The sequence below is a fragment of the Suncus etruscus genome, chromosome 12 (genome assembly GCF_024139225.1).
Source record: "Suncus etruscus isolate mSunEtr1 chromosome 12, mSunEtr1.pri.cur, whole genome shotgun sequence".
Lineage (NCBI taxonomy): Eukaryota > Metazoa > Chordata > Mammalia > Eulipotyphla > Soricidae > Suncus > Suncus etruscus.
In genome coordinates this window covers 29,817,796-29,841,795 of record NC_064859.1, presented here as the reverse complement: position 1 = coordinate 29,841,795, position 24,000 = coordinate 29,817,796, and the positions used below count along the sequence as shown (strand labels likewise).

The 24,000-nt window shown below is 44.8% G+C and overlaps 1 protein-coding gene across 1 annotated transcript in view; it reads right to left on the bottom strand.

The window, feature by feature from the left end:
* Positions 1–3,198: 3,198 nt before the first annotated feature.
* The window catches only part of SPRED2 (sprouty related EVH1 domain containing 2), a 131,302-nt gene continuing 110,500 nt past the window's right edge, over positions 3,199–24,000 (bottom strand). The window contains exons 5-6 of the mRNA XM_049784741.1: positions 6,739–6,888; positions 3,199–4,902 (exon numbers count right to left, since the gene is read on the bottom strand). Of these exons, the coding sequence (XP_049640698.1) occupies positions 4,246–4,902; positions 6,739–6,888 (807 nt within the window). The 3' untranslated portion in view covers positions 3,199–4,245. The remainder of the gene's footprint in view (positions 4,903–6,738; positions 6,889–24,000) is intronic.

Sequence of the window (24,000 nt, the reverse complement as noted above, 5' to 3'; positions counted from 1 at the left end):
TAATATCATTCTAAAAATTCAACGTTATTTCCCCAGAGTCAGGAAGATAGTTCAAAAGGCTTAAACTATTAAGACTGGTTTAATCCTCAGTATCATATGCCCTCACCTCCAGCATTATTGGGTGTTCTTCCTCTATTTTTACTTTTAATGAGGCATCTCCTGATGGTGCCAGGAATCCAACTCTCAGGTATGAGCTCCATCACTTTGAGCTATCTTCCCATAATTATTCATCTTTACCGTTCCTTTGTTTTTATCTTCTCAATGTCCAACATCCTGCATCTCCTATTACTTTTCCCCTTTGTTAAAGGCTTGAAAAAAAAAAAACCCACCTCATGGGACCCGGAGAGATAGCACAGCAGCGTTTGTCTTGCAAGCAGCCGATCCAGGACCAAAGGTGGTTGGTTTGAATTCCAGTGTCCCATATGGTCCCGCGTGCCTGCCAGGAGCTATTTCTGAGCAGCCAGCCAGGAGTAACCCCTGAGCAACGCCGGGTGTGGCCCACCCCCAAAAAAACCCAAAACCAAAAACACCCCTTTCAGGAAGAGTTAAAACTAAGATGGAGGGGCTAGAGATTACAGTGGGTAGGGCATGATGCCAACCTGGGATCAATTCCCGACATCCTATAAGGTCCTGAGCCCACCAAGAGTGGTTACTGAGTGCAGAACCAGGACTAATCCTTGGGCACCAACAGGTATGCCCCTCCCCAAAACCCAAAGTAAAACTAAGATGGAAAAACCTATTCCTTCCACACATCTCTTTTAAAGTTCCCTACTAAGAGGACTTACTTTTTTTTGGGGGGGGGGGGTGTCACACCTGGCGGCGCTCAGGGGTTACTCCTGGCTCTAGGCTCAGCAATCGCTCCTGGCTGGCTCGGGGACCATTATAGGATGCTGGGATTCAAACCACCATCCATCCTGTGTCAGCTGCATGCAAGTCAAATGCCCTACTGCTGAGCTCTCTCTCCAGCTTCAAAGAGGGCTTTCCTTTGTGATCCATAAAAAAACCCACACTGCCTCCTTCAAGTGATCATAACTGGCATAACTGTAACATTTGAGTGCCCAAAGAGACTTGGAAGGCCCTGAAGGTCAAAACCCAAAGGGATAGCCATTTTTGTCAAGACCAAGGGTCTTGAAGTTTTATCAATTGTTTTCTGTGAGAATCTGTTTTTCAAACTATACCCCTCACCCCCACCCCAAGTTCAGCAGGAATTGGTGGAAAACAACTCAGAGGAACAGAGGAAGTACAGCTGTTCCCTCTGAGGAGCGGGTGTGTGGGGGAAGCCAGGCCTAGGAAAAGGGGGGTGTTCCCCGGGTGGTGACATACAGCATTCCTTTTACTTGAAGCATCCAAACCCAAAGAGCTGCAGTCTCCCCAGAGGAATATGACATAACTGCAAGCAGGAAGGCCTCACAAAAACAGACTAGTGTCCACACATCCTTCTCCAAAGGAAACCTTTTCTCAGTCTGTGAGAGAATTCTCACGCCTGCTGAGGTTCAACCACCACCTAACTTTCAGCCAAACGAATACCCAAAGTCAGTGGTTTGATAGGATGTGTTTATATTTACATGGTACATTTTAAAGCAATGGCTACATTGGTCATACATATTAGAAACCATAAAAAAAAGTTAAGAACTAAAATGTACATCATACACTTGTATACATATTTTTTACACAGAGGTAAAAAGGCTTATTATAAAAAATCAATACAACAGGGTTTTTTAAATTTTTTTTTTTTAGTATACAGGTAAAGAATGAATTATGCTTCAGGCACTTTAATTTGTTAATGTGAGCAAACAGCTTGAGGAGGGGAAAACTCTTCCAAACAGAAATTTTTTGGTTAATGTTTTGTTACCACAGATACAAAAATAAAATCTGAATTTCTCTCAAATGATTGACCTCAGTATGGCAAAGCTGACTGGGAAAATACTACACTGTTCAGCTGCAGTGTGGCAATTGGAGACACGTTATTTACATAAATGTCCCATGGCTATCCTTGTGTCCTTCACCGCTGCCTTCACAAACCAAGACGTATCCGTGGAGTAAGATTCACTAGCATAACTCTTGTGAGGGTGAGGTGGGGGGCTTTGGGTAAAGGGAAATGTAAAGGTAAGGAGATGACATGGAAGAAAGTGGCCGGGATGCGTGTATTCTTATGAAATAAATAGGGGCACTTGAACTGAGGTCTACTAGAACATACATTAGTGTTGTGCTTTGTAGAGAAGACCTTGAATGAGATCCTGAGGAAATACCTGGGGAGAGGGAATACGTTGGAGGTGTGGGGTGAGGGTGAGGTGGGGTGGGGTGGGACTAATGCTTAGAGGCTGGCTAAAGGGATTCTAAATGTGATCTAGGCATCGACGTGGCTCTCTCTTCTTCCATTAGCAGATTGTCAGCTTTCTTCTTCTTTTCCAAATTGGAAGGCCTAAATTGGTCACTCCAACAAATAGAAACAGCTACTAACTAACTTAGCAGCACACTGGCTTACACCAATGAGCTGAAATAAAATTCAATGGGTTCTTCAACGAGCTGAAACCATTCCTGTGAAGGTCAATATGGCAAGCACTCTTAGTATGATTGGCAGACTGGAAATAAAAAAGTTCCTTTCCTTGAAGAAGGATGTCCTGTGTGCAATAAAGGGTGAGTGTCGTGAGGAGAGGGATCAGGCCGTATCCTGGCTGGGAACCACCACAAAGTGATCAAGGCGGGAAGAACAGCCGTGCAGAGAACCTGTCCCCAAGGTATCCATGGCGCTCTGATTGTACTCTGCTAGGTCCAAGGAATCACTCTTTACTTCTATTCTGTGTGACTTTGGGTTATTTCTTGAAATCTATTAGAAAAATATTCTTCTCCAGCAAGTGGGAGGCCCTGCTGCATGGCACGGCACTGGGAAGGCCTGGCTGCTGAACCAACCACCTGTGCTCCCAGCACTGGCGGGCTGTGCCCAGCTGCGGGAGAAAGACACTTAGGCTTTGGAAGGGTTTTTACATATGGCCTTGTTTTTTCCCAAATATAAACGAAGAATTTGGTAATTTGAAATTGTGTGTAAGAGGAAAACAAAACACAACCCCCCAAGTACAATGCAATTTCACTACTCTCTAAATGTATGACATTTAAAATTTTCCCTGTTAACAGAAATGAGCCAGTGGTGGCAGACAAAAAGCAAAAAACAGAAACACTCCTGTAGTATTATGTACCACAACCTTGTGTTTGGGGAACACTGGTTGGTGTGTGAAGAGACTATTTGGTTTGCTAGATGATAAGCAGAATTTCTTCACCTCATTAGCGTTTTCTTCTACTATTGCTAAATTTTTAGAAGTGATGGTGACACCGGTTGAAAAAGTTCTACTCTGGGGGGAAGCGGTTACAGGGAGGGGTGAAGGGAATCGGAGAATCCTGATATTCCTTTTCTAGTTCTAAAACCAGAAGAATGCAAAGCAGGCTGAGGAATTGTCCTGATTCTCACAAGTTTATCTTAAATTAAGGCTCAATTCTCTGTAGTTTTCCAGGTAACTGGTGTAAGCTTCAGTGAAGAACTGACAGCTCTGGAAGTTGGGACGGGCAGAAAAGGAAGAAGAAATATGTTCAGAGAGAAACTGTAATTTCCAGGGGAAATTTTGACTTTGGAAAAGGTGCAAGTTATCCTGTTGTGGGGGGGCAGGAGTTTGTTAACTAGCTCACCTCCTATAGGTAATAACTGGCTGCATGCTAAAATACTTGTGGTAGGATTTCACCATTCTGACATCACATTTTCACAGGAATCAGGAGTTCCTTAGCAACAGGCAAGCAGAACCCAAGAAAAGAGGGCCTTTTCACTCCTGGAAAACCCCCCACTTACAAAACCTACTCTAAAACCTTCGACGTGACTGCAGGTGCTTTTGAACTGGAAAGCAGTGGAGAGAGAGGACAGAAAATTAACACATGTAGAAGACAGCTTGATTACAGGTTATTACTAGTTAAGAGTCTATGGAAGGTTCCTTTCCCATGAACAGTGTGTGTGTGTGTGTGTGTGTGTGTGTGTGTGTGTGTGTGTGTCTGATGGAGACAGGAAGGAGTGCAGAGTCCACCAGGCAGATGGATTCCCCGGGCTGGAAAGGTGCCTCCAGGTTCCAAGGAAGCAGGGAGGCCTTCATGGTCTCCTTGCTAAGTTGGGACTCTGGGAAGCTCGAGGGGTGCAGAGGGGTCCATGTATGGAGGAGACAAGTGCCCTCGTTTGTGGCTGTGGCTCGGGAAGAGGACAAGGGGGGGTCACACGGCGGCTTTGTGCTTCCCTCCACAGCACCGGCACATGACCCCACAGTTGTAGCAGGCGCGCAGGGGCAAGTAACAGCACATACAAGGGGCCAGGAAGGACAAGGCGACCAGAGCCATCCAACGGAGGCAAAACTTCTCGTCGCTGGTGTCGCACGAGCAGGGGTCTGTGTAGTCGCCCTCGGGGTCTGACATACAGTGGTAGAGCATGCTGTCCGCGCACCACATACAGCTCACGCGACGGATGCAAGTCCTCACCGAGTCGGGCGCGTCCTGACAGCGGCCCCTGCGGTTGTCCTCATGGCTGAACATGTCCCTGCAGTATTCGCACCTGGAGCGCTCGCCCTTCTCCTGGCGGCCCCGGCTCTTGCCCCTCTGTGGCTGGGTCTTGACCACCCCGACCCCACGGCCCTTGGGGTCCTGGCCCAGGCCAAAGTCTGCTGAGTCCACGTAGGGGTAGTTGTAGTCGTGCTTGGGGATCTCCCCCTTGGCAAAGCGCACGTACGAGTCGGCGTCGTCCAGCGTGTCCAGGTACTTGCCCCGCACGGGTGCGTGCCGGTAGTCCTCGTAGCCCGTCATCCAGAGCTTCTCCCGGGGGTTGATGCGCACGATCTCCTCGTCGTCATCTGGGAAGCTCACCTGGCGGTAGGGCCTCTGCCGAAAGGGAAAAAGGAGATGTTGGAGCAGCGGCCACCAAATCCACATTCCCTCCACCCACATCCACCTTTGCTCATAAGAAGGTTTAAGAAAAAGATTGGGATTAAAGGGGGAAGGAGAGAGAGGAGGGAAAAAAAAAGAAAAAGACAATGACAGGGGCTGGAGTGATAACATAATGGTAAGGCGTTTGCTTTGCATGAGGCCAATACAGGACGGACCCTGGCTCGAATCCCATCATCCCAAATGATCCCCCGAGCCTGCCAGGAGCGATTTCTGAGTCTAGCACCAGGAATAACCCCTGAGCATTGTCGGGTGTGACCCAAAAACCAAAAACCAAGGAAAAAAAAAAAAGCTACTGTAGTGCAGAGTCAGGAGTAACCCCTGAGCACCATAAGGTGTGGCCCAAAACCCGAAAAAAAGAAAAAAAAAAGAAAAAAAAAAGAAAATGGCTGTTTTGATAGGGACACTGTCTGTCAGTTCCCCAGGCAGAAAGGCCTTTTAACAGAGAAAAATTAAGACTAGAGCATTTATCATCAAGTTGTTTAGTGAGGATGAAGAGGAAGAATGGAAGCAGTGTTGGCTTAGGGCCAACGGTCAGAACTTGTTTGCTATCTGTGGTCCTCATCATGCTCTGCTACAGATGTTATCACCCCTTCATGAGATTTCCCCATCACTTCCCACAAGGCCAGGGATCCCTAAGGGCAGAGACCATGTTTGACACTTTATCCCAATTCTTTAAACTCTTTAATATCAGAGATTCTTGGACACCGGAAAATCACATTCCTATGGGATTAAACAGTGTCTAAGAGCTGACAAAGGCTTTGTACTTAGCAAATTAAGTGAAAAAGGCGCTCCTCGTTTAGCATCGCTATAATGTAATTTTATTTTTTGTGTGGATGGCTGGGATCGAATTTGTGCCACATTCAACAGTACTCAGGGATCACTACTGGCAGGGTTGGGGACTGAATGCAGGTCAAACTACATGCAAGGCAAGCACCCTGCTTGCTGTACTCTCTCTAGCACCCATAGTATAATTTTAAAAAGGCATAAAAATATTTATGCTAAAGATAAATTAACTGTGGGGTTGGAGCACTGGGCATGATCCTTGGTACCCCATGGTCCCTCATGCATGGCCAGGAGTGATGACCCCTCAAACATGAATCCAGGAGTAAGTCCCCAAATACTACGTGAGTGGCCTCCAAACCAAAAGTAAAACTGCTGTGTCCCCTTATTATTTAGAGCACTTGGTGGTCATAACCTCTTTCTAGGGATGCCCATCTATGTCCCCTATTTGGAACTGATCATAGTTGCTAGTAAGCAGTGAAAATTATGGAATCAGACTCTCCTGGAGCAAGCCCAGGCTTGCTAGGATGTCCAACTGGAGCTAATGTGAGGATCAATATGTCCCCAGCCAGGGGGACTGTGTCCTCACCAAGTTAGAAGGTTTGTACAGTGAAGGACATACAGTGTCCTGAGGGAGGGAGGCCTGAGTTTAAGTCTCTCTCTCTCTCTCTCTCTCTCTCTCTCTCTCTCTCTCTCTCTCTCTCTTTTTGGTTTTTGGGTCACATCTGGCAGCACTCAAGAGGTTACTCCTGGCTCCACGTTCAGAAATCATTCCTGGCAGGCTCGGGGGACCATATGGGATGCCAGGATTCGAACCAATAAATTTTTGCATGAAAGGCAAACACCTTACCTCCATGCTATCTCTCCAGCCCCCTAAGTCTCTTTCTACCAGGAACTCCCTCCTTCAGCTTCCTCTTATAAACTGAGGGTATTGAGGACTTGCTGGAAGCCATCTGCCTAGAAGACCTCAGAAAACAAGCCTTGTCTTACCTGTTCAAGGTGATAGTGGTCCGTGGGGTATGGGTCATGGAGGTGACCCACGGTATAAATTCTCCGGTGCTCACAGGATGTGGGAGAAGAGATTGTCCGTGTAGGTTGTTCCCTCTTCTGAGAAGAATTTGAAGAACTGTCTGTAGCTGTCTGTTTAGAGGAGACAATCATAAAGGGTCAATTAAAATAAATATACAAGGCCTTACAACAGGCCCTTGCAGGCTTCTATCCTCACTTGTGGAATATTGCTGGGCTTCCCCAACTCTGGAGTTTATTCTGGCCCTGAATGTGGCTGTCTTGAGAGGCAGAGGAGCCCAGACACCAGACCTAGGAAGGTTGGAGAGATACCAGGGGCTCTGTAACCTTGAGGACGAATGGCTGCCCCATCTGTGACCCTGGTAGAGGTACCCTGGAAAGCAGGGGAGATAGAGATAAGAAAAAATTAAACTCAAATGCTTATATGTGGGGTTGATTCCTATCTCCGAGAGAAGAATACCATAGGGACATCAGGGGTACCAGTATTCCAGAAAGAAATGTGCATATTTGGGCTGGAGGCAGCCTTGGAGGCCAAATAATTCTTTTATTTATTTTTTTTTTAGGCCACACCTGACAGTGCTCAGGGGTTACTCCTAATGGGCTTGGGGGACCACATGGGATGTAAGGGTTTGAAGGTGGGTTCATGTACCCTACCTACTGTACTATTCCCCGTCTTTAGAGGCCACTTTAAACCTGAAATAAGAAAGATGTCTCTAAGAAGTGAGGATGGAGGAGAACACTGAGCTGTCTTCCCAGAGGGGCAAAGGCTTTTTTTCTGGAAAAATGTCTAGAGGGGATTAGAGACCAAGATGGAATGTTGTTGAAGAGAAAGCACTAGCGGGACCCCTGCCTTCCACCATTAACACCCCCCCCCCCTCAACTTTATGTTCCCACATGAGAGAGGGGCCTCAGACCTCAAACTTTGTTAAATGTACCTGCCAAGTTTGTGTGATGAGTTTGGTTTATTTTGGGATCACACCTAGCAATGCGTGGGGGAACATGTGGTCCTGGGGACTGAACATGGGGGTCCTGCATGGCAATCACATGCTCTGATTACTACACATGAATTCTCCTGGCACATGAATACTTTTCATCTATTTTTCATACAAAGAAAATATATACATACAAGCTAGGTCCTGGTCTCTCTCTCTTTCCTCCCTGACTCCTCAGTAGTTCTGGGGTTCACACCTGTAAGCTGACACCCAACTATTAACCCAAAAACAAAGGTGTTCTCCCATCTTCCTCTTTCCTTTAAATCCCTCCTTTGAAATGTTAAAGCCCACCTGAATAGATACTTTTTTGGAAAGAGCAGTTCTCAGATACCATAAGGCAAAAAGCAGACTGACTTTGTGACTCTCCTGACTGGCTTGGTTTATTAATTCTTGACTGCTACCCTGCTTCTTCAGACCCATTGTCCGCCTGGGGCTGGAGATCCTGTATGTGGTATGTGGGGAGATGTCACAACGTGGGATTTATTTACATATACCCTAGGCCTTACAAACCCTAGGCAAATGCTCTATTTAGAGCTAAATCTACAGATCCTAGGTGTCCTACTTCTGGAAAACAACCAAGAGCTCTCTTTTGGTTATTGCTTCTTATTCTTACAGTCTTCTTGTCTTATTTCCTTATTCATCTTTTTCTATGTTTTTCTTTTAGCTATTATATATAAATTCTTTTGATGCATGATAAATACTCTAAAAAAATGGCTTTCTTTTTTTGGGGGGTCACACCCGGTGGTGCTCAAGGGTTACTCCTAGCTCTGTGCTCAGAAAACTGCTCCTGGCAGGCACTGAGGACCATATGGGATGCCGGGACTCAAACCACCGTCCATCCTGGTTCAACTGCATGCAAGGCAAATGCCCTACCACTGTGCTATCTCTCTGGGCTTTCCTACCCCGCAAAAAAGGGTTTTTACTATTATCCTCCTTTGCATACAACCATAAATGCTCAGAAATATGGACTACATGTATTCAGAAGATACCCATATCTCCATGGTGCAAAAAACCACTGCTAAAAATGTGGCATGGTGACCCTCCATGCCCCTCCCCCCCGCCAGATTCCAACATTTTTGGATTTTTTTTCTAATTCTGTTTGGATCAAGTGATGTGAGGCTGACACCAGTTTCCAATTCCACAATCCACAGTGACTGATTCAGACAAGGACACACATCCTCTCTAAGGTCAAAGCGAGTGCTCAGGAAGATGCTGGCTTGGTGCGAAGTTAACACAGGCGCCACATGTCTGCACTCTTGGTTAGGAAACAAGAACCTGATTGAGGATGGAGCAAAAACAAATCAGAAATGCTATGGAAGCCCTTGGATCCAGTCAGACCTAAGTTCCCACCTGCCACGTCTCTGAGGTGAGCCAAGCCACAGTCCCATGCTTGTTCTTAGGGGGACTTATTCATGCCTCCACAATCACTCTTGTGCAGAGCCTGTGCTGTCACTTCTTTGCCCGGCAGAGCCTGTGTTCCCACCATTTCTGTCAATCCCTGATCCTCACTGAAGCACGGTGCAGCCATGATGGCAGGGCTGGTCAGCAGTGCTGGCAACTGGGCCTGGGATGTTCATTTCCCACACATGTCAGGAACTGCATCCAGAAACCTAGTACAATCCTGTTTCTCTACTTCCCTGAGTCTTCAGAGATCAGAGAGAAAAAAAGCTGCTGTGTACCCCTCAAATCCCAGCACTGGTTTCCCCCACTAGAGCATTCCTATTTGTTAGGCTGATTTGAACAAGGAAGTGAATGGTGCTGAGAAAGCTATTATCATTCACTTTGATAGAAATTTGAGTATTCTCAGGTCTTCCAAATAACTAACAAAACCATACCAGATAGGAACATTTCACTGTCAGATAGTGGGGACACTTGTGGGGAAGACACCCCACCTTTCCTTGTGCCTTTGGATATGCTGCCTCCTTAGACAAGGGTCAGTGACCAGAGAACAATAGAGCCAACACCTTTGGTCTCCTACTGCAAGTGTGTCAGGCCCTGGCCACAAGTGAGCTGGCTGCAGATAACCGACTGCCACTGTCAAACAGGAAGCAGAGTGAAGCGATCTGGGGGCCTACTGCAAGCACAAACAGTCCTGCATCCAGGCCTAGCATCTCAGCTCTCCTCTATGCTGCCTTCTTTTATTTATTTTTTAATATCTTTATTTAAACACCGTGATTACAAACTGATTGTAGTTGAGTTTCTTCTTTTTTTTTTTTTTTTGTTTTTGGGCCACACCCGGTAATGCTCAGGAGTTGCTCCTGGCTATGTGCTCAGAAGTTGCTCCTGGCTTGGGGGACCATATGGGACACCGGGGGATCGAACCTCGGTCCGTCCAAGGCTAGCGCAGGCAAGGCAGGCACCTTACCTTTAGCGCCACCGCCCGGCCCCATTTTTTTTTTTTTGATTTTTTTTTTTTTGTTTCTTCTTAAACTCACTCAGACCCGCCCATTCTGGAGCTTGCTCTGTAAGGAACCAAGTCCAACCTGCCTAGGTGAGTTGTGCACCCCGTGCTATCAGACCTAGGGTGATAAGGGCACATGACATCATTACATGGTTCCTAAAGTTCAATAAATACCTACTGGATGAGCAGATAAGGGCCCTGCGCAGTGTACTTCAAATCAAGGGTTAAGCTCTTATCCGAAACCCAGATGTCAATCATCTCGTAGGTTCCAGCTACTCATGAACTGAACACGGGACACATTTGACATTTGGCTTTCAGAAACCTGGGTAAGGTTTCAGGCTCACTGCATATTAATCATCTGTTTTTCCCAATCCACCCTATTTTCTGTGGCCTATACCCAGGTTAGCAGTGTGTAAAGTCTTTCTGAAAAACTAGTCACACCCAGTTAGTCAAGTATCCATTAACCCATGGATCAGAAATGGCACCTTCTGCAGTCCTCCCCAAACTCATTAGTCTTGTTCCACAGTGCAGAGGACAGGGCACCGCTTCCTGTACACATATCAGAATGAGGTCTGCGTTGCTGCTATCAGCAAGTGATGAGTCACTTTATAAAGTGTCACTTTATAAAGTCCTTTATAAAGGAGCACAGGATACTGAGGCAGGCACAGGACTTGCCACCTCCTGTGGGGTAGAGCTGTGACTACATCCCAGCCCAACCCACATTCTTCCACACCCAGATATCTGTGCTCAACCTGAATCCCAGGAAGGATAGCATGAAAGAGCATAAAAAAGTTGTGGCTTATTTAGACGTAGACAAATCAGGCAAAACTGATTTATTTGTGGGGGGGGTAGGCACACACACCAGCCTGTTGCGCTATCTCCCCTACCTCTAGGAAATCATGCAGAGGTAAGTGTAACCTACAAAAGTATTATACTGGGCTGGAGAAATAGCACAGCAGTGGGGCATTTTGCCTTGCATGCAGCCAACCCAGGAAGGACCTGGTTCGATTTCTGGCATCTCATATAGTCCCCCAGCCTGCCAGGGGTGATTTTTCAGTACAGAGCCAGGAGTAACCCGAGAGCACTGCTGGGTGTGGTCAAAAATCAATCAATCAAGTTAAAAAAAAAAGTATTATTCTCTCAATGCATAGTAAAAAAAAAAACCTAAAAAATCAAAACTGTGTGAAAAGTCTCAATTTTACCCTCATGCCAGTCTGAACTGGTTACTTCCCGAGTCTGTCCCTGGTTTTCAAGCAGAAGCTAGAGGAAAGTAGTGTGGTTTGTGGGTGCTCACTCATGAGCTAGGTAGGGCCTTGGGCGAGGATCATTATTAGTCCACACTACTGACACCAACAGTCCAGTCTGCCAGTCAGTCCCTGGCTACTGACCCAGTTTGCTCTCTGGAGGGTGTCTGAATGGTTGGGGTCTGAGTTCAAGAACAGAAGCAGAGATCTCTGTGCCCATTTGTGCTGAGGGATCTTAGACTCGTAAAGGGGTAATTAGCTCCACAGCTTTGAAGGGCAGTGGTTCGAATCCCGGCATCCCATATTGTCCTCAGAGCCTGCCAGGAGTAAAATCTGAGTGCAGAGCCAGGAGTAACCCCTGAGCGCTGCTGGGTGTGACCCAAAAGTCGGGGGTTTGGGGGAAGATCACAATGGAGCCTAAAGAGAATGCACAGGGATGCAGAGATCCTGCCTTATAAGGAAAAGGGTCTTGAGTTCAAATCCCTAATGTCACACATATCTTTTTTTTTTTTTTTTTTGGTTTTTGGGCCACACCCAGCGGTGCTCTTGGCTGTCTGATCAGAAATAGCTCCTGGCAGGCATGGGAGACCATATGGAACACCGGGATTCGAACCAACCACCTTTGGTTCTGGATTGGCTGCTTGCAAGGCAAACACCGCTGTGCTATCTCTCTGGGCCCATGTCACACATATCTTAAGCATGATCTTGACAGCTGTTGTCTGCAGTCCCCAATTTACAGCTGCACCATAGCCAAGGAATGTGACCTTGAGTGAGTACAAGTGTGAGAATTGGTGATCGCAGTGAGGGCCTCGTGTGCAGTCCTTAGCAGGTACCATGGCCAGGTACTCTCTGTTTGGTTACCATTCCATTACCATCAACAGTAAAGGGAGGAAATAAGAAGCAAATTAAGGGGGGCCAAAGTGATAGCACAGTGGGTAGGGCATTTGCCTTGCACGTGGCTGAATCGGCTTTGAGCCCCTATATGGTCCTGGTCCTCTGAGCCTGAGAGGAGTAATTTCTGAGCACAGAGCCAGGAGTAACCCCAAAACAGAACAACAACGACAACAACAAAACCAAACCAAAGGAAAAGAAAACAAAGAGGAAACAAGTCTGCAACCAAATATGAGTCTTTAAGACAAAAACACAATATGGGGCATTGTGTACCCTGTACTCTCTCTATTAGGCAGATCAGACTTGAATGTTCTCTATTATTATACAGTACAAGATTTTAGCCAAGTCAAAGCCTATTTATTCATACCTGTGATAGGAAGCTAACATCTTCCAGAGGAAAAAAAGGAGATTTGAGAAGGGGCTGCAGAGAGCAGAGGGGTTCTAGTGTTTGCTTTAAGTGTCCCTGGAGCACTATCAGGAGTCATCCTGAGCACCGAGCCAGTAGACCTCCCTGATCATTGCTGGGTGTGACCAGCAAACAAACAAAAATGAGATGAGATATTCCATTTTCTACACTGCTACTGTTGACAGACTGCAACTACTGATTCAATTATACTGATCTTAAAGCAAATAATTTATTCAGTGATTCTCTGCAGTTTTCTAGGTAAACCGTACTACTCACAAAACAAAAAGTTTGGATCCTTTTCTCTTGTTTTAGCATTTTCAGCCAGAAGTTACACTAAGACAGGAAAAACAAGGTGAGAGGAGCACTGTTTAGCATGAGCATTCCTTTAATAACCAGATAACTTCTAATTATTTTATATTAAATGATTTTTCTAGACAACTGGAATGATTAGAAAGTGAAGTCGCAAGTTTACTTCTCTTCTAGATTAGTAGTTGTTCTCCAAAAGATTCTGAATGTCTCCAGATTATTTGTTTTTGCATCCAATGACGTGATCGATGAAAATCTCCTTTCATTTCCACTTACTATATGAAATAAGCAGTTGGCTTTCAAGACACTACAATTTTGCATTCCTGGGATACCCGGTTGGTCTATCATTCAGTTTATTTTTAGAGATATCTGATACTGATAAAATATCAAAATATTTTCATTATTTACATAGGAATGTAAATTCCATTTGGTTTTGCATGAGAATATTCCTCCTTCCCTGCATTTGAAGCACATTTTCCCAGTTTTGTATCAAAATTATGCTACACCGGAAGCTAAATTTTACAGCTTTGCAGCTTTTTTCCATATCGTAGATCTTGGAGATGTTATATGTTCACTTCTAAGATGAAGGCAATAAAGAGAGCCACATGAATTCTTTGCTTTCCTAAAGTATGCAATGGTTATGCCGACACCGTAGCTAATGTACCGGAATATTGTCTTAGAAAAACAACATATGGGCTGGAGAGACAGTCCAGGTATCATGGTGCTTGCTTTACTTGTGTCCAGTGAATGCTGGTTCATCCCTTATAATCCCCCAATATAGTCACTGCCAGGAATGACCCCTGAATACAAAGTGAGTAAGCCCTGAACACCACTGGGATGGCATCAAAGCCAAACAAAACACCGACATATGTATTTTAGATAAAAAAAATTCTTATTAATTTAGAAAAAAGATACCATCATGTGAGCCTTCAGAGAGCTCTATTTTTTTTTACATCAAACACCACCACCCCCATAGCATCTGTGAAGAAACAAGGTAAATCTGTATTTTGAAATAATATTACAAAGAAGTTGCACTTCATCATCAAATCTGTTCCCTTTTTTAGGAGCAAGACCCTTGATCACATTTTCAAGCTTTCCTACGGCTAGTATTTGTGTAAAAGCCACATGTCCTGCAGCTGGAGTGATAACACAGCAGGAGGGTGTTTGCCTTGCATGTGGCCAACACAGGACAGACCCCGATTCAATTCCCAGCATCCCAGATGGTCCCCAAGCCTGCCAGGAGCAATTTTTGAGTGCATAGCCAGGTGTAACCCAAAACCAAAAACAACAACAACAAAAACCCCTACATGTCCTGACTATAACAAATTCTGGGTGACTGCTGCTAAAGCCTTTTAATAATGGTCAGTAAGCTGACATAATACTTGGACAAAGAAAAGAACTCAAGAAATAGGGGGTGAAGAGGAGAAAGGGAAGAGAGCTAGAAGCAAGAGTCGGAGTTTACTGCGCTGAAGGGATGAAGTGGTTGCTGGCAACTGCAAACAGTGATGGCTGCCTGACCAAACTCCACTGTTAGCAGAAAACAACTATCACTTCCCCAAAGGTGTTTTGGGTTTGGGCTCAGACATAGAGGATGGCAAGGCCAGGGGTTTCATTGAGAAGAGGCATCAGTGATAGGCAGACAGCAAACTGAGGCCCAGAAAAAAAGAGGCTCAGTTGAAACATTTTTTTCAAGGAAACCAAATTTCTATAGGTCTAACATGTTTTAGAATTCAGATCTTTCTTACACTTCCTAGAATTGAATAAGAAATGGAAGATGGCTTTGAAACTCTGGTTTCAGAAATTGGTACAGACTATCCAAATACAAAAAATAACTAAATTAAATGTTTGATGAATTGACAATAAGTCAACATCTTAAATGCAAAAGATCTTGGGCTGATGACTGACTGCCTAGCTGACCCCAAGGTTAGCACTGCCTAGTTTGAGTGAGACTTGGTCTGGCTGGAGAAATAACCTGGAAGACAGATACTCCCATTCAATGGCAGCTTCTTCCTCTTATATGGGCTTATCTTGGAAAACCTGTCTACTCTTTTTTTTTTTTTTTTTTTGCCTAAAAAGAATGACATGATGCCTTCCTGGGAGCTGTTAAAGAAGCAGATGTATATGTTCATATGCCCTGGGTCTGGGAACAAGGTTTCATTCGGAAAGCCAACTTTTTTGACCAAGGGTGGCTCTCGGAAGCGGTGGTTGCTTAGGTGACCCATTCAGGGCTGGAATCCTGGCTGCAGTTCAGGGAGGCCAGACCAGGCAAGCATTTCAAAGTGAAACAAGTGTTTCCAGAACTCTGTGCATCCCTTCAACTCCACTGAGATTTCCTGCCTAAACTTTTGTTTTTCCAAAAAAGGACACAAACACACAAACACACACACATTGCGCGTGTGCGTGTGTTTTGAGGTGGCGAACAAAAGAGCAGTAGCTGGCAATCAGGGCTTGAGGGACAGGAAAGGTGGTGTTCCCAGGCTGTTTTCTCAAGGACAGTTGGACTACTAATGGGCAACTGGTTTATGGCTTTCTGACCCAGGATACTCCTACTACTGAGATACTGAAAGAAAACCAGTAATTCTTTTTTTTTCTTGGGAATGGAAACAAATGGGAAAAATCCTCCTCAGGAGAGGCAAGCAAATAAGCAGTCACTCCATGCATGTGTCTCCAGAAAGACAAGAGCTGAGGAGCTGATGGAAGGAAACAGAGCAGGAGACAGGACTAGCCTGAGCAACAAGTCCAGAAATAAATAGTCCTATGTATTTGAAGAAAGCAGAGACCTTCCAATTATAAGATTGCTTCAGGAACCATATCCTGCTTGAATTTCATAGAAACATCAAGCAGAACAATAGGGAGAATGGGACTACCTGAATGCCAGGCGACTCCATACTTTCCCTGGGTCTCCTTGTGCACAAAGAGGAGGCTGCATTAGGCGACTGCAAGAGTCAAACAATTGTATGTGCTGTCCTCAGAGCATTATAGGACAGAGGGTTTGGCCAAGACGTGGTTAGCTGAGTCAAAGGTCACAGATTTCAGAGGGATTAACTTGGATTTATGCCTTAATTTGTAGACGATCTTCTGAATATTTGTCTGGTTTGGGGCCACACATGGCAATGCCTGAGAGGACATACATGGTGTTGGGGTTTGAACTAGGGTCATTCGTGGCTGCATGTGAGGCAAGTGTCTTAACCACTGTTATCTCCCTTGCTCTCTTTTGAAGTGTTTTCTTTTGGGACCAAACCTGGCAGTGCTCAGGGCTTACTTCTGGCTCTACGGTCAAGGATCACTCCTAGCAGGGGTGTGTGTGGGGGGGCCATATGTGGTGTTGGAGATCAAACCCAGGTCAAATGCATGCAAGGTAGGAGCCCGACCTGCTGCCTGACCTGCTCTGGCTCTCTTTTGAAGTGTGTGTGTGTGTGTGTGTGTGTGTGTGTGTGTGTGTGTGTGTGTGTGTGTGTGGTGTGCTAGTGTGTCTGTCCTACTCTCTTTTGAAGGTGTGTGCTTGTCTGCCATGTCTGGCTATACTCAAGGGTTACTCCTAGCCCTGCACTCAGAAATTATTCCTAGCAGTGCTTGAGGGAGTGGATGTGGGGATCAAACCTGGGTTGTTCCCACGAAAGGCCTTAGCTGCTATACTGGTTCCTGTTAAAATTTAAAAGGTGGTGAAGCAGCACATATGCAAGCATACAAGTAGGGCTGTACAAATTTGGCGAATCCCATGGGTAAGCATGTGACACATGGGCACTGCAACAATATCAACAAAGAGAAGGAAAAAGGGGGAGGAAGAAAGTTAAAAAAAAAGTTTTTGAAAAGGTGCCTAATAACCACACTTTTTTTTCCTTTAAATTGTAATCCACCTCCAAAATAAATGCAACAGCTGATAGAACCAAAGTAATATTCTTATTCTTCCCATTGCTGAAACTTCTTTTGTATCAGACAGTAAATATAAATAGCTACTATTCCCCTCACCCTCAGGCTAGGAGACTAATCAGATCACATGAAGTCCTAGAGCAAATTAGCTTCCTAGAAGGTAGTCAATGGGAGCTGGAGCAATAGTACAGCAAGTAGGGCATTTGCCTTGCATGGGGCCCACTCAGGGTTGTTGCCAGCATCCCATACGGTCCCCTCAAGCACTGCCAGGAGTGACCCCCTGAGCCTTACCAGGTGTAAATGTCCCCTAACAAAACAAGTTAGCTAATAGGATGGAGGTCTCTAAGGATCCTAGCTCAGCTAGCTGAGTCAACTGATTTTGTTTTGTTTTGGGGCGACATCTTACAGTGCTCAGTAGACCATACAGTGTGTAGGGAAGGAATCTATGCCAGTTGCATCCAAGGCAAATGCCTTCGCCTCTGTACTGTCTCATCATTCACTTGGTTTTTGAATCGATGCTTCCGCCTCTTCAGCAAAGCTCATTTTTCTCCAGTATTCATGAGCTAAAAGAGATATGACCAATGCTTGTTCCTTGGGGAAACAGGATGTTGTCACCTACTTTGTCAATAGCTAGCTCTTCCTATTGCTAATAGGTTAGCAATGACTCCTCGGCCTAAGGACCCATATAGGTTCCAGGTATTCTCTTTCAAAGAGGAAAAGCAGAGCAAGAAATTGGCCATAGACTCAGTCATTTATGGTCTCTAAGAGGAAGGCAGCCTTGGTGGGGGGTGGGGTTTGGCACATACCGGGAGGGGCATTGTGGTCTCTAGGGATGAAAACAAAAATTGAAGCTAGATGAAAGTCTGATAAGAAAGAAAAATCCACAGGCTAACTTCACTGAAAAGAACTCCAGGCTCAGGAGCAGGATGGCCAAGGTTTCAGATAACCAGGACTATATACTGTGTATGAATTAGTAAAGTGGAAATAAGTCTCTTGCTATCCGCAGCTTGAAAAGATGAGATGATAGATGTGTAAAGGAAGAAACACATGAGTGGGAGGATAGCAAGATGCTTTTGGGCTTCCGGCAACTGAGAGCATTTCAAAAATTTTGTTTGAGGCTGAGACATTTAATTGCTTCAATTTAGCCACTGGAGGCATTGCATGTTGAATCAAGAGATCCTCCTCTTCCTAAGTAAAAGGAGCTTGAAAATTATTGTCATTTGGAAGATAAAGTCACCACCATCCAGTATCAGGCCTGCAGCAGTCAGTCGCAAGGTGCAGTTCCCTGGTCACAAAGCACTGCAGTCTCATCTCAAGACCACTTTCTCAATAAGCCACCACAGATGCCTTTCAAGAGCTAAAATTTGTTAAAGGAATTTCTATTTCTAACTTCCTTCCTTCCTTCCTTCCCTCCCCCATCACTCCCATGGTGCTCAGGGCTTACCCCTGAGCTCAAGTTTTTGCTCCTGGTGGTCTTGGGGTGAGGAAATGAAACCCTGGACTACCATATGCCCTACCTACTGAATTACTGCTCTGGCCTTAATTTTCTTCCTTTCCTCTTCTTTTTTTCTATTTTTGTTGGTTTTTGGGTCATACCTGGCGGCGCTCAGGGGTTACTCCTGGCAGGCGCAGGGGACCATATGGGATGTCAAGATTCGAACCACTATCTGTCCTGGGCCGGCTGCCTGCAAGGCTAACACCCTACCACTGTGCTATCTCCCTAGTCCCTTTTCTTTCTAATTTTAACCTTAAGCTTTACTCTCCATTTGAGCAAACTAAGGTCCTGGAGCAAAAGTCTCTCATTTGGGGTACGTATGTGTTTCCTTGTGATCAATCAATCTGACATGTTCGATACATGAAATCTACTGAAATATACTGAATAAACATTTCCTTGAAGTTTTGTGAAAGTTTGGCATGCCTTTCTGAGGTTGCATCCTCAGTACAGGTTACTTCACCTCCTTGATAAATGCAGTTGTCACGGTGGACCTCAGAGGAGGGTTGTGTGGTCATGCACAGAAGTCATTCCTCAGCCAGGGAAATATTTCCCCTTAGGGCTCTGTGTCCAAAGGATCAGTAACCACAGTTAACTACTGGCAGCATTTAGTTTGGAAGTTCGGATATTTCTGGACTCCAAGCTCAGTAAACTCAGGGATCTTATAGGAAAAAAATCTCTTAGAGAACCAGCAAATGAACCCAGTTAAGTATCAATTTGGTAGATCTGCTCTCAGCTTTGATGCTAGTTGGGGATGAAGTAGGTGGAAAAGATTTCCCTAAAAGGAAAAAAAAAACTCCAGGTACTTGGCAGCACTATTCCCTTTCTAGAAATGAAGCCATGATAATTAAAGAATTTAACAAAGTCATGTTTCCATTTAGTGAAAAATAGAAATAAGCAGACCTGCAAACATTCAAAGGTGATCGAGACTAACAGGTTGTTGCACATTACCTTGGTTCCAGCCACTTGCTCCTGTCATGTTGTAGATAGAAATACCTGGAGTGAATGGGGGGGGGGGTGCAGTTGGGGGGTGGAGGGTGGTTGGGGCTGGGTGGGCGGTGGTTAAGAATACCATTAGAGACAACTGCTCACAATAATCAGAAAGTCATAAAATGCAGCCTGTAGTAAACAGGATGTCAAGGGGTCAAGCGTAGGGCATGAGGGAAGCCTAGACTTTCCAGAATCTGGTGAAAACATGGCTAGACTTTGAACAGGCTGCTTTAAAAGACAGAACACTTTTTGCCTATGTGAAGACGAACTGACTTCTAGAAGAAACAAAGGACACTAGACACTAAAACATAAACCAAATAGCTATTTTTATCAAATGGGTTCTGGGGGACAATTCAGACCCCACAGAAAAGGTGAATAACTTTGATTTAGCCAAGGATGGCACAAAGAGCACCAGAGAAGTTACTTCATTAGTGATGGATTACTCAGCACTTGCTTAGAAAATATCAATTGAGAATGACTGGTCATATTCAGCAACCCGCGCACGTGTGTGTGCATGCGTGTGTGTGTGTGTGTGTGTGTGTGTGTGTGTGTGTAAAACCCACCAAACTCCAACAAATAATAGGGTAGGCCTTCACGAGCAAGTTTTAAATTTTTAGGCTATAAACCTCATTGAGTGATTCAAAGTTCGCCAGAAGAAGGGGCCACGCAAACCACTGGTCACAGATTTTTCTTTTTAATTTTCTGATTAGAGAAAGGAGTTTATCATCCTATATCTCCCCTTTCTAACTTGGATCCATGAGAAACCTAAGATATCTCTAGTAATCAGTTGTCAGGGGAAGAAGAAACCCAGCTGTTAATATCATAAATGCAATTATTCATCCGGGGAAGAGAAAAATAGTGATAGTGAATGAAAAAGGCTGGAGAAAGGGCGCTCACTGTTCTTCCCAGGGGAGCCCTTGCTCAACCCTGGCTTAAGTTTTATCTATAAAAGTGGTGAATCTTATTTTATTTGCTAGAAGGAAAGAGGTGGGCTTATAGGACATGAATCCCTTTAACTTCTAAGTGTTGAAAGCTGAAGGAGTAGGGAAGGAGTAGGTGCGTCTTTAAGCTACTGTTGCCCTTTAACCCATCAAACATTTCCAGCTAACTCCTGTCTGTTATCTTTCGTATCCATCCATTCATATTCTCACTGTGAGGTAAATGTCTTACTACTGAGCCACATGCCCTGCTTGAATGCTCTTAGTTCCACAGTATGAAGACTGCTTGTTAATACCAGAGAAGATAAGGCCTAGAGTCAGGGAACTCAACCCTGGTCTTGTCTCTTGGAACAAGGATGGATGAACGCCAGGACTGCTTTTTAGTTTTCTGACTTCTCCCTTCACCACCTACACAGACCCCACCTTGGCTAGTTCTTTCTTAATATCTCATCTAAGAGTTTTGGGGACAGGGGGGTCATCTCTGCTTTTTTCAGTTCTTGACTTTTTTTTTTTTTTGGAGGGGTAGCCCCCAGTGGTTGTGTAACTGAGCTCCAGACTCCCTGTATACAGTGCATGCACGAGTCCATTGAGCCACCTCTCGGGCCGGATTCTAACTCGTTTATGTATTTCTCTACATATTTCCCAAGGTTATATAGTTAAACTACTAATTCTTTAATTTCAGATTTAGATAACTCTTTTTTTTAGCCGGGGGAAACAAGACAGTTTTCATTAAAACAAACAAAAAGAAAAATGTGAAGGGGAAGAATGGGAGAACGATGTGTTCAAGAGAGAACACAGGCTTCTCCAGGCAAAGAAATGTACAGACAGTGAGATACATGTTCAAAGAAGAACAGAGGTTTGAAAAACGAGCCTCAGATATTAATTTAAGGACTGCTTACTATGGAAGATAAAGTGGAGGAAGTTTATATATCCCCAAGTATCTTTTTGTAAAACAATGATTGCCCACTTTCCTGCGATGGGGCCAGAATGCAGCCACTCTGCAATCCAGCTGGCCTGTGGACAACTTTGACCATTGGCTCCAGAGTAGAATGTTCTAGAAGTTCAGTCTATGCTACAGCTGTGTTCTCTCGAGACAGTATTAAAATGATCTTATCTCCCCTAGGAAGAGGCCAGAAAGATTCTAAAGTGATTTAGAGTTCTGGACTAGTGAAACCTCTGTTTTAATGAACCAAATTCTACAAAACAAAAATCTGGAGATTTGCTCACTAAATGACATTAATCAAGTGAGACCATGGACATCAAGTTCTTTCTATTCAGCCCACTCTCTCTTTACTCACCCTCTCCCTTCATTCGACTCTATCCTTACAGCCTCTCTATTCACTGGCCTTAGAATCCTCAGCTGCAGGGCTCTGGGAGAAAATTAGGAAGCAAACTAATTAATTTTCTCCAGGGTGTGAAATTGCTCATCCCTTAGTTTACACAGGCTTCCCCATAGTTAAGCTGCAGCACTTTTCCTCCACAAAGACAGAAGAAAGCACAGCAGAGGGGACAGATTTGAGGGTCTTTCCATTTGCCCCATACATGTCTCCTCAGCTCTGAAGTGAAAGAAAGGCTGCCAGTGAGAGGCACAACAAGCATGTGCTGACTTAGCAATGCCCCAAACCAACCATTATCAAATGTTCACCTTGGCTTGTGGTAGCTTCAGTTTCAAGTTACCCATCTTACAGATTTGGATCAAATGGTTCAAGTACTGCAATTCCCTCACAGTGATCCAGCACCTGTCCTCCAAGCATCACAGGCTGTAGTAGCAAGTGATAAATGCTAGGATCTCAGATCCTTCTTGAAGATCCATAGAAAACAGTGAGAAATGACACAGGAGACAGAAGCCAGGGCACCTGCCTTGGGTATGGCCAACATAATTTCAATCCCCAGCATCACATATGGTGCCTTAGGACCACCTGGAATGATTCCTGAGCACGAGTCAGGAGTAAGCCCCAAGCACCACTGGCGCCCAAATCAAACAAAACAAAAAAAACCCAAAAATACTGACACAAAACACTTTACTAAGACTCCTCTCAAATCACCCACCTTTAAATAATCTCCTCAGTACAATGAAACAAAGGGATAAATCACAATCACCTGATTGTGATGCGCCATATCTGGGGTCCAGAAAATGAGCAATGAGCTGCATATAATGTAATTAAGTGAAAATGCATTCTTTCAGAACACAAAACAAAACAAAGAGGGAAGGCATTGAACTTTGAGAATTAATTTTTGGCCACACTCGTAGTGCTCAGGGGCTCTGCGCACAGAGGGACAGTACTTGGGTGACCATACTTTGTACCAGAAGCTGAACCACTGGTATGCTGCAAATGCTGTAACTTCTGCATTACTCCAGCCTTGCCCTGAGACTTTTAAAGATTATAAGAACAAACCTAACTGTAGAGAGAGAAATTAGGACACATGAATAGGAAGTCCCATCTTAGAAATTCAGAAGGCCTCCTAATCAGGAATGTCTGGTAGTGGTTTAGGCAGAAAAGATGTGGGCACAGCAGGGCTATGAGGTGGAAAGGCAGAGAAGACTGCAGAGGCAATGGTGGGAGATGCCTGGCTGGGCGGGAGTGTTTGCAGCCACAGACTGGGCCTTAGTGCATTGTCTAGTCAAGTATCATCTTTTTTTTCCTACTATAAAGGATTGATGACACAGAGGGAAACAAACCCCTGGCTCCAGCTACAGGAACGGGAGGAGATACTTCTGGTTCCTCTAGTGATAACTTTAAAGGTTTTAACAAGCACACACCATCCTCTTAGAAAACTAATTTTGATTCATCGTAAGTTGAAGGGCTTTTTCCAACATTTATACTCTTTTTATAATAAATGATTCCAAGTTCTAAACTGTTCTTACCAGTAAAAGTTGTAAGAATACAGCCAACCTTGAAATGCTGCAGATCCTGCAGTTCTTATTACTCTAGCAGCTACTCTTTGCTCCAGGTCATTCAGCCTGTTCAGTGTGTCAGGATCCAATGACAGGGAACTGAAGCCTTCATACTAGTCTCTGCCTTGAGAATTCCTCATTCTTATCAAAGGTGTATTTCTACTGCCAAAAGGCTAAATGCCTTCCCTCTTTGGGGGAAGGAAGGGATGATTATGAAGAGGCCTTTACTTGCAGATAAATGGCATGAGGACAGTTAGATTACACAATAGAATACAGAACACAACTATGTAGAGCTCTTCTTTGAGTTTCCGGGTGTCTGGAAGCATCAGGACTGCTTTTACGTTTCCTTCCAGGCACTCTATTTTACCCTAGAGTAGCTTGTTGATCCCTGGGGATTACAGGACAAAACCAGGAGGAATGCTGGTTTCTATCACCCTTTGCCTCTTGCCTTCTCCTGAGTCAATAAATCACTTCTGGCAGGTAGCTGGGAAGCAGCTGCAAAAGACAGTTTTTCTCTGGAGCACAGGAAGCCACCTTTTAACCCTCCTGCTGTTGTTTGTCTCTCAAAAACATGACAAAGGAACAGATGTAAGCAACATGCCAACTGTTGAGAAGACCTGCTCAGAGTGCTCTGGGAAGCTTGTTCAATGGCACAACACAACAGCCATCCATGGAAGAAAAACTGAGTTTGTTTCCTAAGCCCAGATCTAGTCCAGGGGACCTCCTGAATAGCTTTCTCTGATCCCCACACCTCTCTTTCATCTCTGGGACAGTGCTTTGTAGAAGCTGTGCCTGTCTCA